Source organism: Myotis daubentonii, chromosome X, assembly GCF_963259705.1.
Source record: "Myotis daubentonii chromosome X, mMyoDau2.1, whole genome shotgun sequence".
NCBI classification, from domain to species: domain Eukaryota; kingdom Metazoa; phylum Chordata; class Mammalia; order Chiroptera; family Vespertilionidae; genus Myotis; species Myotis daubentonii.
Genome location: NC_081861.1, coordinates 100145111 through 100159500, shown reverse-complemented (window position 1 = coordinate 100159500; position 14390 = coordinate 100145111). Strand labels below are relative to the sequence as shown.

The 14390-nt window shown below is 39.9% G+C and overlaps 1 protein-coding gene across 7 annotated transcripts in view; it reads right to left on the bottom strand.

Moving 5' to 3' along the window:
- ARHGEF9 (Cdc42 guanine nucleotide exchange factor 9) overlaps nt 1-14390 on the bottom strand; it is a 330612-nt gene that overhangs the window by 71246 nt on the left and 244976 nt on the right. For all 7 annotated transcript variants that reach the window (XM_059678479.1, XM_059678480.1, XM_059678485.1 and 4 more), the window contains 2 exons: nt 7404-7636; nt 2257-2386 (listed from right to left, as the gene is read on the bottom strand). In XM_059678479.1, the coding sequence (XP_059534462.1) occupies nt 2257-2386; nt 7404-7636 (363 nt within the window). The remainder of the gene's footprint in view (nt 1-2256; nt 2387-7403; nt 7637-14390) is intronic.

Below are 14390 nucleotides of genomic sequence, written 5' to 3'. Positions count from 1 at the left end.
TATATGAAGTGAAAGAAATCTATAAAAGGGGCCAATGCCATACAAGAATGGCCAAGATTACTTTTAGATGCACCACTTACTAAACTGAGAATGATTGTACAAGGACTAGGACTACTCAGTGTCATCTGGTCCACCCACCGTATCAGTAAGTAGACAAATTCTATTCTAAGTACTACTTATCACATGTAACTTCACCAAGCAAACAAAAACAATAAAACCTTGAAAAAATACTCCTTATGCTCATCAAGGTGGTTGACAGTTGATGTCGGGCAATTCACATGTCCTCTCTGTGCCTCAGTTTTCTCATTTTAAAAATGAGGATACTAGCAGTACCAACCTCATTTGACTGTTGTGAAGATTATATAAATCAACATATATGAAGTTGTTAGGAAAGTACATATCATACTATAAGCTCTATATAAGTGAAAGTTATTCTATTGAGTATTACTGTGTGCCCTATATCCTGTGCTACATACATACTCCTATTCATACTCACAACATAATAAGAAATATACTGTTAATATCCCACAATCAAGGTCAGAGAAATTGGAAGTAATTGTCCTAAAGTGGCTGAATCCAGGTCAGAGTCCCTCCAAATTCCATGTTGTAATCACTGAACCACAGTAGAATAATGATTCCTTAATGGAACAACCAGGTGTCCTGGAAGTTTTCTGAGGTGAGAATCTCAGAAGGCTTGGGTTCTAGACCCACTGCTGCTACCAATTTACCTGTGCCTATGGGAAATATGTTAACCACTCTCAATCTGTTTCCTTATTTGGACATTTGGAATAATACAATGGTTCCTGTATGGCTCACCTTATATGGCTGCTTGAAAGTGGCCATGTCAAATCAGTCCATGTGAAGGAAAGAGCTCTCTCAGAATTCAGAGCTCTCACCTTGCCCCCAAAGTGCAAACCTTTTCCACTGACCCCCTCCCCACAGGCCTTTGGTTCTCTTCCATTCCTCCAGAATTCTGCTCACACTGTTTCCTCTTGCTAGAATGTATTTGTCCCCACTCCCCCGCCCCCCCCGCCCCATAGGCAAAAGCACATCTCACTCATCTCAATTCTCAGCACACCATTCTGATTACAGGCTGATTGTCTGATGTAGGGTTTATTTTCATACAGTTTATTTTCAATGCTGCCTACTGACAAGAGGGCAGAGAAATAACAAATCCATCCAGCACCAGATTTGGTCTCCTGGTCCCAGGAACATGTCTCATCAAGCCAGTTTAGCTTTTAAACAGATGCTCTTGCTGCCTCCATCATGTTGGGGCTTTGTGTATCCTCCAACTTCTTTGGATTAAATCACCCGATGGTAAATTGCAATAGGTCCTTGAGTATTACACAACCAGGATGTGAGGGGAAGGGTTCCATGAGGAGGAAATCACAATCATGTTCCCAAACATGAGCTCTAAACTTGGGTTCCTGGTAAAAAAAAAATCTCAAAAAAAAAGATTAAAAAGAAGGTGTCGGGGATATGTTCCTTCTCCCTTCCTTTCAAGTGGATCTAATGCGTGTAAAGGGTGGTAAAGTGATAGCTAAACCAAATATCAGCATCAGAAAAATTAGGAATTCAAATTCTCCAGAAACTACAGTCCTTGGAACAGGTCATTTTCTATGCTGTTCCCCTAAGCTGCTCTGAAGTATTGATTATTACTTAGAGGTTGTATCTATGTCCAATGGAATGGGGTTGTGAGGTATTGTTTTTATGAGCATATGACAAAAAAAAAAACACCCCAGAATTTGGTCTGTCATTTTGGCAGGGATGATAGTCAGGGCCTGAAGTGTGCAGGCTTGGGTAGACCTAATAGATATGTCATGGTGAGGTGACCCTAACAAGAGAAAAATAAGTATGTTGGCTGGCCTATACCAGAGAACCAACCTTGTATTCTGTGTTTGGGAGTGAATTAGGATATAGATCTCTTCAGCCAAGTATTCATCTGGTGGCGATGAAATTCCAGGACTTGAAAGAGATTTGAAAGGCTACCTAGTCAACCCAATTGTTTCCTGGCAATAAGAAAAATGATGAACCTTTCCTTTCTTAATGAAGCACTGTTACAAAGATTTATCCAACCTTCCTAGAAAGCTATTCAAGTACATGATACCTCTCATTAGCATGAAGTTTTGCTTTGGCTCTCATCTAAATCCTTCCTGCTGCTCTTCAAATCTAATTCCTCTTCACCCATCCATGGCTATGTGCAGTTCTGGCTAAGCTGTTCAGAATTCCCAATATCCCTGTTGGTAAGGATCCTACCTCCCAGTCTAGGACAGAGGCCTGCCACTGGGCAATCTTGTCAATATTCTCCAAACGCCGCTTGCGTTCATTGATCTGTTGAGTCACATTTCTCATGACAGCCAAAGCAGCTGCCACATACCTGTAGTCACTGCGAAGACATAAAAGTACAAGTTGAATGACTCAATGTGCCAGAGAACCAATTTGCTACATGCCAACCCTAACATCCATTTTCTTCTTCCTACTTAGTATAACAGAACCCTGGTTTTCAGATAGAAGCCATGTCACATGGAGACTACATTACCTATCATTTTTTACAGTAAGGGGTGACTATGTGACTAAATTATGTCAAATGATATGTAAATAAAAGTGTGGAGAATAATTTTTTGAGAAACCTCTTTTAAGGAAATTGGCATACCATTCTTTAGCCCTTACTTAATCATGATACTTAGAATATAGATTTGATGGCTGAAGTTCTAGCAGTCATCTTAGACCATAAGGATAAGGTCCAGACTCCTAGAGATAGTATAAGAGAAAGGTGGAGAAAGTCCAAGTCTCTGAAGACTATGGCAGCCATAGATTACTTCCCTGCAGACATATTTTTCATAAGATAAAAAATAGACCCATATCTTTTCTACACTATTATTTTTGTATCCTATCTGATACAACCAGCTAAAAACCAAGAAGGGATCTTCGCACATGCCTTGGTCCAGACAACTTTACCATTTCTTCTATCACCTATTTCTAGGGAACTCTGCCCCAAATCACTGTGAAGTAACATCCTCCTGAACAATATATAGATAATACATAGAATAGTGGTTAGGACAGAGACTGAAACCAGACTCCTTGGGCTCAAATCCTAGTTTTGTCACTGACTAGTGGTGTGGCCTTTGGCAAGTTTCATTCACCCTCTCAGTGACTCAGTTTCCTTAGTTTCCCACAAAATGAGGAGAATTACCTTAGGATTTATTAAGGGTTTAATCATCCATGTAAACAATTTTACTCCTTTACTCCAGTTTGTTTTCTGTACAACTGCCAGACCTCAGTCTTCAAACATTACTGTATTTAATCACTTCCAGTGACAAAATACTTACTATGCCTCCTAACCAGTTTATTTTGTCTCAAGAAAACTCTGTTAAAAAAAATAAGCTCTTCTTTATCCTGAATCTTTATAAATGTTAGCTATTATCAGTTTTTTCTTCTGGATCCTACTGTTGACTCATATTGAGCTTATGGCTGACTAATGTTTCCTAAGTCTCTTTGAAATATGCTTTCTGGAAGCTGCATGCCTCTCAATCTGTAGTCTAACTGTTGATTAATTAAACACAATGGCAAATCTTTACATTTGTTCATGTTACATTTCATCCTTTTACAATAGATCTTACAGCCTATGGGGGATATATTGGGCTCTGTAACATTGCCAAAGTTATTCTCTGGCACTGCTATCTGAGCCTGATATTTAGAAGCAGAATAGGGTGATGTTAGAAGGGCTGGTTACAGTGTAGAGTAGAAGCTGTTAACATAAACAAGAACCTCTGTTCTTTGGGCCATTCCTCTATCTGATTTGAGAGCATCAGGAAAAGGCCTTAAGCTACTTTCTGGAAGGTAAAGAGCATAGAGCTATACTGTCCAATAAGGTAGCCAAGAGCTACATTTAAGTAAAATAATTTTTTTGTTTCCAAGTTTTATCAGCTACATTTCTCAGTATTCAGTAGACATATATGGCCAATGGTTAAAATCTTGGACAGCATAGATATAGAGCCTTTACATTACTATAGAAAGTTATACTGGACAGCACTGTCATGAAAATGCTTATTACTTCATGCCCCACTCAGCCATGAATTAATCCCTGCCACTGTGCAATACTGTCAGTCAACCTTTGCCATTGTTACCTGGGTGTCTTTCTCACAATGGATATAGAGGAAATATCACCATCTCTAACTTGCCCCTTTAGCTTTAGTAGTGTGTGAAAAAAGTAAATAGCTGTGGTCCAGTTTGAATCCTGCTCAAAGTCCCAAGGACTCCAGATGAAGTCTGGGCCCAGGCCCCTAATGAAGAGATTGACTGAAGCAAGATTGTATTACTCCAGATACATCAGCTAAATGCCCTCTTGTCAGCTTAAGGAAGATTGGGTGGCAGGATGGGGACATGTAACCCTTCTGTAAGCAAAGGTAGTATTATTCTCCATTTATCACTGTCCATCCATCTAATCTTCTACCTCAGCAGCCACCCTGACTGCCTGCATTTTAGTCCCACCTATCTTAACACCTATCACACTAAGCTTTTAAGCTGGCAGCAACTTTTAATTGCCTTCCAATCCAAGTTACTCTGGCATGCATCACAGGAGCTGCCATCTTGATGCAGCTTGCTGAACCTGCTGAAAGGGGTAGTCTGTGACCTGGGTATAGTGCTGGGCCCAATAGGGCATGCTGAAGGAAAATAGGGATTGATGTAGCCTGTCACTCTCTGAGACATTCTCACAGCACTCTTGATCCCAGGGGATAGAAGGACAGGAGACCAGGGAACCAAAGGGAAAAGAGGTCTTGAGGCAGGGGTTCCAGTTACAAGGTGAAGTAACACAGGAATGGCAAATCCCAGGCAGATGACCTATCTTATTGGTTCCCATTAAACTCGAAAGGCCCTGAGGTTGCTTTGGCCTAAGAAACTAACATATCTTTTTACTGTGCTTTGAACATGGTCTTTCTGAGCTCTTAAAAGCAATTATGTAACATATAATTTACCTAGTTGAAATCATTCATCCCCAAGTATGGTTTTTAGAGCCTCCTGTTAGGTTCCATGGAACAGATACTCAGGATTAGGCAGGAAATGAACTGTGATATAAAAACATCTGAGAACCACTGTTTGAATATACCAGTTTTAAAACTATTGGTCTGGAGGCTGCTCCACTGAGATTTAGGTACAATAGTGGCTGCTTCTGGTCATTTAACACCATGAAGTATAACTGTGAATGGCATTTAGGCTCATGATATCACGAGTTAACCGGAAGACACCTTGCAGATGGGCTAAAACAATGGCTGACAAACCTTCTTGGGCATGGAATCATTTGGAGAGCTCTTTAAAAAGGTTTAAAAAGTTAGGTTCCCAGTCCTGGATAGGTGGCTCAGCTGGTTGGAGTAGCATCCTGTACACCAAAAGGTTGTGGGTTTGATTCCAGGTCTGGGCACATACCTAGGTTTCAGGTTCTATTCCAGGTTGGGGCGTGTAGGGAGGCAACTGATTGAGGTTTCTCTCTCACATTAATGTTTCTCTCTCAAGTCAATAAACATATCCTCGAGTGAGGTTTTTAAAAAACAAAACAAAAAACAACTTACAGTTAAAAAAATAAAAAAGCTAAGTTCTCAGACCACTGTCCAAAATTTGTGTCCCTGTTTTTCCAAGGACTTGTTCTTTGTAATTTCACTGTCTGGGCCTCAGTCTCTCCAGCTATAGAAGGAGGAAATCTGACTAGAATACGTTCCTTTAAGGGTCTTTCCATTATAAGTGCCATAAATATTTTCCATTTTTATTTTCAAAATATCTTAATTTTAGTGGGGGTTCTTCAGTGTCCTAGTTAGCTCTCACAAGAAACTGTGTCCTTAGAAAACTTGGCACTCAGTTCTGACAATGAGTTGTATTAAATCTTTTTAAATGAGATTTAGTCACCTCCAAATGTCATACCTAATGAATATTCCCATCATTCCCAAGCTAGCAAACAGACTGAAGGAGGAGAGAGCAGAATCCTCCTTTGCAAGGTCCTTCTCTCTACCTGCCTCCCTCATAGCCAACAGAGCATGGAAGACAGAATTACTACTGGTGGTGTTACTCACACAAAGGGAGAGTCCAGTGCCACTGTATTTGGATTCATATCTGAAATATGTTCAGGGCTCCAAAACTACTGAAGCACATGACCCATGATTTGCTTAGAAAAACATCAACTTAAAAATAAATGCATGGATTGACCTAGAAGTTTGACATAAACAAAACCAACTGGCCAACACCCATGGCCTTAAGCAACTAGGTCTACAAGTCAGATCCAAGGAACCTAGGCAATGGAGCCAAATAAAAGTAGAAAGCAGGCCTAATACAAATCAGATAAGAAGCTAAAACAATTGGGCAAAGGCCTTCTTTCTACTTGGAGTATTCAATCAGAAAGAAAGCAGAGAGCTGGGCCAACTGGTCTAAGGTCAGGAACTTAATACCAATTAAAGGCAGTCTAGAAACAGGCTGAGGACTCTAGTTCATGAAGTAAAACACTTGAAAGACTGGGAGAGTGGGGGATGGTTCACTTTAGATCACCCCCATTATTGGAGATGACTCCCAGCATATACCTTACTGGTAGGGGGTTAGGGATGCCATTTCCATTCTGAGAGATAAACTCCTTGGTCCATTTTGAGTTGGTTTTCTTGAAAATATTAAAAACCTTTGCAAAAAACTTCAGAGGAAGTTTCAAGTCTATTTTCCCCCAGTATGTTCAGGGTCTAATGGGAAAGTACAGTTGGAATGAGGCAGAGCAGGATAGAAAAGATAAAGAAAACCAAGGAGTTAGCCTTGCAGAATAAATGTAAGGTCGGTATAGTTGGGCAGGCTGTTACCAAAATATTTAAATCTATTAAGCAGAATTGAAAATAACAGTTGAACAATTACTCCATCTGTGTTGAATTACTTGGCTAAACTCAGGACTAAGGACCAGACTGTAGGCTCCCTGAAGGCAGGGTTTAAGTTGTACAATAATGATGATGCATAATGATTTTTTTGTGCATACTGACTTACAACTTTTTAAAAACAGAACATGATCATATTTAATACACAAGTTTGATACAACCAAAAAGTAAAACACCAGAATAAAATAGCAACAAAAAACATGGTATTTCATTTGCAACACATGAGAAATGGTTAACATCTTTAGTCATAAACAAGCTCTTAAAAACCAGTAACAGAGACACTATAATGCAAGAAAACTTGATTTACAACTTTATAAGCAACTCTCATAAGCCTTCCCTTACTTTATACACATAACAGCCTTGTGAGGTAAGCAAGAATTTGTCATCATCCCATTGTGCAAAGAAGCTAACAGAAGCTCAGACAAGGAAAAAAAACATACATACTCAGTAAGAACCAACATGTAGAGGAGGCTCTCTCCTTCACTCTTGCCTCCATTAATCCCTTACCTATGGTCCTGGGCAGTATACTTGAGGAGCTCAGCCAACTGTAAGGGATACTTGCAGATTTTCTGGACTGGAGTGAGAAGGAAACCATCAATAGCTATGTCAATCATCTGCTGCAAGAGGCGACAGGCCTCAAAGAAGTGCTGATAGCGGCTGTCCTTCATCAGTTTGGAGAGCTCCATGCAGGCGTCCAGATGGTTGTTACAGTACTCGGAGTATATCCAGAATCCATCTTGCTGTGAGCAGAAGAAAAAATGAAGAGAAAGTAAAAGACTGCTGAGGATTCCAAAAGAAGTTTTGGAGAAATGGAAAAACAGACCCTGTTGTTATGTAGGAATATTAACATGATAATATCAATCTTCCAAAGTTAATTCATAATTTAATAATTAAAAATGAATTATTTAGAAACAAGAGAAACTTATTTTAAAACTTCATATAGAAAAAGAAATAAGTAGCAATAGTAAAGAAATTCTATAAAAGAAGGGTAATGAGGAGAGACTGGCCCTCACAATAGGAAAATACACAACAGCAATAAAACTTTAGAAATTTCTGGCAATGGCAGACTAAATTTTTTAGCTAAATCTTAGCCAGAAAAGCTAGAAAAATATAACAATTTCTGTTCAAAGAAATCACATCATCCAGAGGCTCAAACTGTCTCCACAGAATATTCTTTAGGAAATATGCCTTGGAGTATTTAGGGGTAAAGAGGTCATGATGTATGCAAATTAAACAGATGGCTAAGAAAAAATATATGAGTGGAAGTATGTACATGTACATATACATTAGAGAGGTGGGAAGAGGAAAGAGAAAAGAGAATGAAGGAGAGCATATTTAAATTATAATGTAAAAGCAGTGAAATGTTATGTTAACAATAGGTGAATCTGGGCAAATGGTATATGAATGTTCTTTGTACTTTTCTTACTTTACAACTTTCCTATGAGTTTGAAATTATTTCTAAGTTTAAAATAAACCTCTACAAATTTTCTTATACATTGTTTAAAACTCATACAATGATTATCTGATACATAAACAAAACCTAAGAGAAATAATAGTCAATGAAAATTGATAGATACAAAAAATCAAGATTGAGTTATTATACAGACTTAAAAAAGTATTATTTAAAATAAATACTAAATAGGCAAGCCCCACAGATGAAAAGAAACTAGAAAAATATATAAATAAAGAGGGAGATAGTCTGAGTGAGTAAAGGGGTGAGAAGGGCATGTGTAGACATGTGCGGTATGTGTGTGAATAAATGAGGGACAGATAGATATCTCAGGAATCCCAGGAACTGGAAGATCAGGCTCTCCTAGATGGGGAGCCCCTGCTGCCACCACGGGCACCCCAGACTGGTTCGGCTTTGGTGGGGAACCCATGCCATCTTGTAGAGGGGAGTAACGGAGGCCAGGAGTGCTGCCACAACAAAACACAGACCAACCTCACATAGCACCCCAGGACCTGTGCAGGGAGCCACTTGCCAGCCATAACACACGTGGAACCACCACCATACTCCAGTAGTGAGCAGCGTGATACCACAATGTAGGTCCCAATGTCTGCAGTGAGTGCTCGCCAGACAGACCTCCTGAGCTGTGCCTCCTTGCCAAAGCCCAAACCCAGTGTCCCAGAATCCCATGCTTCAGGTCCCATGCTGTGAGTGCAAACCACGGGTACCCCACTCCTTGCTCCATCCCTGGTCCTAGTACAGAGCCAGAGCCCAGTGCATGCTACACCCCCACCAAGACAGAGCCCTCACCCAGTGATCACCCCACCCCCCACATAGACAGAGCCTTTGTCAAGAGTGCACTCTGCCAGCAGCACAGACAGAGCCTTTGGCTGGTGTGCACCCCACCCCTGGCACAGACAGAGCCACAGCCCAGTGTTTGCTATGCCCCCGGCAGAAACAGAGGCTCTGACCAGTGTTGCCCCACCCCTGCACAGACAGAGAGGCAGCCTGGTGCGTATCCAGCCCCCAGCAATGATGGAGCCTTGGGCCAGTGTGTGCTACACACCCAGCAGATACAGAGCCGTTGATAGGTGGGTGCTCGGCCAACAGCACAGACAGAGCCTTCGGCTGCTGAGTGCCCCGCCCCCGGCATCGACAGAGCCTTTGAACTGTGCATGCTCTGAACCCAGCACAGACAGAGCTGTCACCCGGCACACACCCTACCCCCACTTCAGGTCAGAGCTGCTGGTGGGTCCTGGTGTGCCCAGCAACAGGTCACAGTACCATGCTGCAAGTGCACTGCCAGAGGGACCGAGGCACCATCCTGCCTTAGGAGCTGGGGCTGCACAGAAAATTGCATGCCAGAGGGTTCTTGGCCCTCACAGAGAGTCACAAACCAGAGCAACTATGCACCCACATGAGCCAATCCCAAGAAAGAGACAACTGAGGGATCAGAACCATGGGAGAAGGGAGTACAACTCAGAGGAGAGACAATAACAGTGTGAAGCTCAAGGAAGACCCAACTCCTCGGTTAGGGGTCCAGGACCATTTGACTGCTAGGGGCTTTAATGCCTGGGACCCCCTGCAGGGATCCCAGAGCAAGAAAGAGACAGCAAAAATGGGGAGACCAAGAGACAAGCCCCAAGGAAAGAAAAGAAAGAATCGCCAGAAAAGGATCTAAATGAAACGGAGGCATGCAAAATGTCAGAAAAAGAAATCAGAGTAAGGGTCATACAGTTCCTAAACAGGATAGATGACCAAATCAACAACTTACGTAAGAATCAAAAAGAAATAAAAAATGATACAGTTACAATAAAAAACACAATAGAAGGTTTCAACAGTAGATTAGAAGAAAGGGAGGACCGCATCAGCGAGCTAGAAGACAGGGCAGGAAAACACACCCAATTTGAACAGCACTTGGAGATATTGAAGGCCACTTCATAATACTAAAGGGAGAAATTCAACAAGAGTATATAACTGCTGGGGTCCAACCCCAGTAGGTCCAGGGGTCCCCAAAGGTATGGACGGAGTCGGCGAAGAAGGAATGACACGGAGACAGCGTTCAGTTGATCAGCAGCCTAGCCAGGATCTCTAGTCAAGTTCTGGTCAGGATCTCCAGCGAAGTTCTGGTTAGGATCTCCAGACAGGTTCTGTGTCCATGTTCTCCAGCCAGGTTCTTCAGGTTCTCCAGCCAGGTTCTGTAGCCATGTTCCCTCGCTAGGTTCTCCAGCCAGGTTCTGTCCAGGTTCTCCAGCCAGGTTCAGTCACCAGGTTCTAGTCAGGTTCTCTTGCCATGTTCTATCCAGGTTCTGTAGCCAGGTTCTGTCTCTAGGTTCTTCAGCCAGGTTCTCTCGCTAGGTTCTGTCTCTAGGTTCTGTGGCCAGTTTCTGTCTAGGATCTTTTGCCATATTCTCTCCAGCAAAGTTCTTCTGTCTCTAGGTTCTGTGTAGGTTCTGTGTCCTGTTGTCTTGTTACATCTGTATTCACACCAGTTGATTCCAATTCTATCAATCTCTATTCCCAAGGTTAGGGCGTTTCTTATCTCCATTCCAGGGAGTAAAGATTATGTAGCTTAAGCATGATTGTTCGTGGTTAAAGTGATGAATTACCCACCTAGCACTTAGTTAAGGGGTTTTATTCCCTCCCTAACTTCAGGGGAAAATCCCTACCTGGGGAAACAACCTTTCTCAGAGAGGTGACCTTGGTTAAAACACATAGTGCCAAGAAGGTGAGCAAACATATTAAGAACAATATGCCATATATGCCAGGTCTCTTAAAACAGCAAGGATGGACCGGCTACCGGCATATAACTCTGGTAAACATATATGCAACCAATGCAGAAGCACCCAAATACATTAAAAAAAAAGTTCTAGAACATATCAAGGGAGAGATTGACAGCAATACAATCATAGTAGGGAACTTTAATACCCTATTGACATCACTGGATAAATCCTCTGGACAAAAAAATCAACAAAGAAACAGCAATCCTAAATGACTCACTAGATCAGATGGACTTAATTGACATCTTTTGAACATTTCACCTCAAAGCTACAAAATATATATTCTTCTCAAGTGTACATGGGACATTCCCAAAGATATACCACATATTGGGACATAGGCTAAGTCTATGTACATAGAAAACCCTAAAGACTCCATCAAAAAACTACTAGATTTAATAAATGAATTTGGCAATGTAGCAAGACACAAAATTAACACCCAGAAATCTATGGCTTTTTTATACATCAATAATGAACTCAGAGAAAGAGAAACTAAAAAAAAACAAAAATCCCATTCACTAATGCAACAAAAAAATTAAGATTTCCTAGGAATAAACAACTAAGGGGGTAAACACCTGTACTCAGAAAACTGCAGGACATTCAAAAAACATAGAGGAAGACATAAACAAATGTAAGAATATACTGTGTTCTTGGATTAGTAGAATCGACGTCATTCAAATGTCCATATTACCTAAAGAAATCTATAGATTCAATGCAATCCCCATTAAAATACTAGTCCCAATGGCGTATTTCACAGATCTAGAACAAACTCTCCAAAAATTCATATCGAATAAGAAAACACTCCGAATAGCCGTAGCAATCTTGAGAAAGAAGAACAAAGTTGGAGGGATCACAATACCAGATTTTAAGCTATATTACAAATCCAGAACAATCAAAACAGCCTGGTACTGGCACAAGAACAGACATATACCATAGATCAATGGAACAGAACAGAGAACCCAGAAATCGACCCACTCCATTATGCCAAATTAATATGACAAATGAGGCAAGAGCATACAATGGAGTTAAGACAGAGTCTTCAAGAAATGGTGTTGGGAAAATTGGATAGATACATGCAAAAAAATGAAACTAGACCACCAACTTACACCACACACACACACACACACACACACACACACACACACACATAGACACGCAGAAAAAAACACACAACAACAACAACAACAAAAAAAACAACAAAAAATCTCAAACAGGATAAAGGATTTAAACATAGGATGGGAAACCATAAAAATCTTAGAAGAATCCATAGGATGCAAAATATCAGACATTTGTCATAGCAATATCTTTACCAATACAACTCCTAGGACAATGGAAACAAAGGAGAAAATAAACAAATGGAACTACATCAAAATAAAAAGCAAAAGATACCAGTAACAAAACAACAAGGAAGTCCACTGCATGGGAGAACATATTTGCCAATGTTATCTCTGATAAGGGTTTACTCTCCAAAACTTATAGGGAACTCATACAACTTAACAAAAGGAAGATAAACAATCCAATCAAAACATGGGCAAAGGACCTAAGTACACTTTTTGAAAGTGGACATACAGAAGGTCAAGAGACAGATGAAAACATTTCAAAGTCACTAATCATCCAAGAGATGCAAATCAAAACGACAATCAGGTACCATCTCACATCTGTCAGAATGGCTATCATCAACAAATCAACAAATGACAAATGTTGGTGAGGATGTGGACAAAAAGGAACCCTCGTGCACTGCTGGTGGGAATGCAGACTGTGTAGGCACTGTGGAATACAGTATGGAGTTTCCTCAAAAAATTAAAAATGGAACTCACATTTGACCTAGTAATCCCACTTCTAGGAATATATCCCAAAAAATAAGAAACACCAACCAGAAAGGATATATGCACCCCTATATCCATAGCAGCGCAATTTATAATAGCTAAGATTTGGAAACAGCCTAAGTGCCCATCAGCACATGAGTGCATTAAAAAACGGTGTTACATCTACACAATGGAACACTACACTTCTGTAAAAAAAAAAAAAAAAAAAAGGAATTATTACCATTTGCAACAACATGGATGGACCTGGAGAGCATTATGCTAAGCGAAATAAGCCAGATGGAGAAAGATATATATCACATAATCTCACTCATTTGTCAAATATAATGAACAACATAAACTGATGAACAAAAATAGATCCAGAGACAGAGAAGGATGGAACAGATTGTCAAACCTGAGAGGGAAGGTGGGGGGTTGGGGAAAGAGATCAACCAAAGGACTTGTATGCATGCATAACCAATGGACCCAGACAATAGGGGAGTTAGGGCATGTGCTGGGCGGTGGGAGCAGCTGGGGTGAGGTCAAAGGGGGGAGAAAGGAGATGTATGTAATACATAAACAACAAAGCATTTTTTAAAAAAGAACAGAACTTAATAATAAAAAGATAAGCATAAGAAAAAAATATTTTTTTAAAATAGGCAAAATTACTACACTAAAATGATGATACACCATGAGGGTTTTATCTCAGGTCATTTCACACTATTAACAGATTAAAGGATAAAAATTATATGATTATTTAAATAAATAATAAGCATTTGAGAAAACACATTTATGGTATAAAGTCACCAGCAAACTAGGAATAGAAAGAAACTTCCCCAATGTGATAAAAATATATATATATATATGATCTACAGATTTAATGCAATATTACGCAAAATGCTGGCAAGGTTTTTGGTTTGTTTGTTTTTGCTTTTTGATACAACTTGGCAAACTGATTCTTCTTTTTGAAAAAAATTTCAGTTTTATAGAGAAATAATTGGCATATGTTACTGTATATGTTTAAGGTAAACAGCATGCTGGTTTGACTTACTTATATTGTGAAATGATTATAACAGTTTAGTTCACATCCATCATCTCATATAAATACAATAAAAAGAAGAGAAAAATTTTCATTGTGATGAGATAAAAATACATATAGACATAGAAATTATCTAAAATAGCTTAACTGTTTTGAAAAGGAATGAATTTGGAGGGCATATGCTTCCTACTTTCAAGACTTGCTATGAAGCTACATTAGTCAAGACAGTATGAAAAAAAAAATTCCTAATAAAATCTATAGTGATGGGTGTTAACTAGACTTATTGTGATAATTTTACAATAAATACAAATATTGATTTATTGTATTGTACACCTGAAACTAATACAATGCTATATGTCAATTACATCTCAATAAAATAACCACCATCACTACCACCCACCATCACCACCACAATAAAAAGAGAGTGTG